This window comes from Rutidosis leptorrhynchoides, chromosome 2 (genome assembly GCF_046630445.1).
Source record: "Rutidosis leptorrhynchoides isolate AG116_Rl617_1_P2 chromosome 2, CSIRO_AGI_Rlap_v1, whole genome shotgun sequence".
Classification (NCBI taxonomy): domain Eukaryota; kingdom Viridiplantae; phylum Streptophyta; class Magnoliopsida; order Asterales; family Asteraceae; genus Rutidosis; species Rutidosis leptorrhynchoides.
The window spans coordinates 219,957,673-219,959,183 of NC_092334.1; the positions used below are offsets into that span (position 1 = coordinate 219,957,673).

At 36.5% G+C, this 1,511-nt stretch overlaps 1 protein-coding gene across 1 annotated transcript; it reads right to left on the minus strand.

Moving 5' to 3' along the window:
* Positions 1-822: 822 nt before the first annotated feature.
* Positions 823-1,215, minus strand: LOC139888562 (uncharacterized). Its single transcript, XM_071871564.1, has one exon. It carries the CDS (start codon positions 1,213-1,215, stop codon positions 823-825), a length of 393 nt encoding a protein of 130 aa, XP_071727665.1.
* Positions 1,216-1,511: the final 296 nt, after the last annotated feature.

Sequence of the window (1,511 nt, forward strand, 5' to 3'; positions counted from 1 at the left end):
AAATGAGTGTATTTCCCTAATTAGGGTTTTAAGGGTTAGCTTTTGGGCCCTAATTAAGGTTAAATGGACACTAGGAGAAGTAATAGCCAAAAATAAACCAAATGAGACCCCCTTCTTGTGGATATCAGTCAAGGGTTGTAAAAAGGGAGTTATTGGGCTCAACAATGTTGCTAGATAAATTCCCTAAGTGTATCCACTAAGTGTCGTTAGCCGAAAACGCAAACCGGATCGATAAACGTTAATTTCTCGCGTTCTTAAACTAAATTCTAATAAATTCAAAGTATGTTTAAAACATAATAATTACATAAAATAATTATTAAAAGTGAAATACTATTCGTTTCGTTATTTTCTTGTACGCACGTGGTCCGTTTCGAGTGCTGTTAACCGTCCCGGATCTCCGGAACATTAACTAGTCGTTGAAACGAATTCACTGGGTTTAATTTACTAAATAAATAACAAATTAAATAAGTTTTTCATAAAGTCAATAATTATTAGAAATAATTATTTTATCGTTTTTCTGAGTTCCGTAAACTGAAAAGCATTCTAGACGATTAACTTAATCGTAACGTTTTCTAGTTATTTCGCTATCCGAAACAAGTTCATAAATTAATATATCATATTAATCCAAGTAATTCAATAGGATCAAGTATGCATTTAAATCAAATAAACACATAAAGTTCTAAGTGATCACCGTTAAATATTTAACGGACAAGTAACGATAGTAACGGAAAAAGTCGGGTTGTTACATTTCCCACCTATTATGAAAAATTTCGTCCCGAAATTTTAGTGCATGTCCGCCGTAGTCGTCTCCTCGGGAAACAGTTACGGATACTTTTGTCTCATCTGGCCTTCACGCTCCAACCTGAATTCTGGTCCTCTACGGGCGTTCCATCGAACTTTAACTATCGTGTTTCTGCTTTGCTTTAACCGCTTGACCTCATGGTCTATGATCTCAATAGGTTTTTCAACAAAATGAAGCTTGGGATCAACTTGTATCTCTTCTAAAGGAATTACAAAACTTTCGTCTGCTAAGCATTTCTTCAAGTTAGAAACATGGAGAGTGTCATGAATTTCGCTGAGGACCTGCGGTAGTTTCAGTCTATACGCTACCGGTCTAATCCTCTCGGTAATCTCAAACGGTCCAATATATCTCGGACCTAGCTTGCCTCTTTTACCAAAAGGTAGTACACTCTTCCAAGGTGATACTTTGAGCATAACTTTATCTCCAACCTGAAATTTCAAATCTCGCCTTCTAACGTCGGCGTAACTCTTTTGACGACTTCAATTCGTTTTCAATCTCTCTTGTATCTGCGCAATCTTCTTAGTTGTTTCGTGTATGATCTCAGGACCAGTCAATTGACTATCTCCTAACTCAGTCCAACATACAGGTGATCTGCACTTTCTGCCATACAGTGCTTTAAAAAGGCGCTTCCTTTATACTTGCGTGAAAAATATTATTATAAGACAACTCTACTAACGGTAGATGTCTATCCCATCCCATTCCAAAGTTA

Bases quoted from the DNA above. Each gene is read 5' to 3' on its own strand.
- LOC139888562 (XM_071871564.1), bottom strand. From the start codon at position 1,215: ATGCTCAAAGTATCACCTTGGAAGAGTGTACTACCTTTTGGTAAAAGA.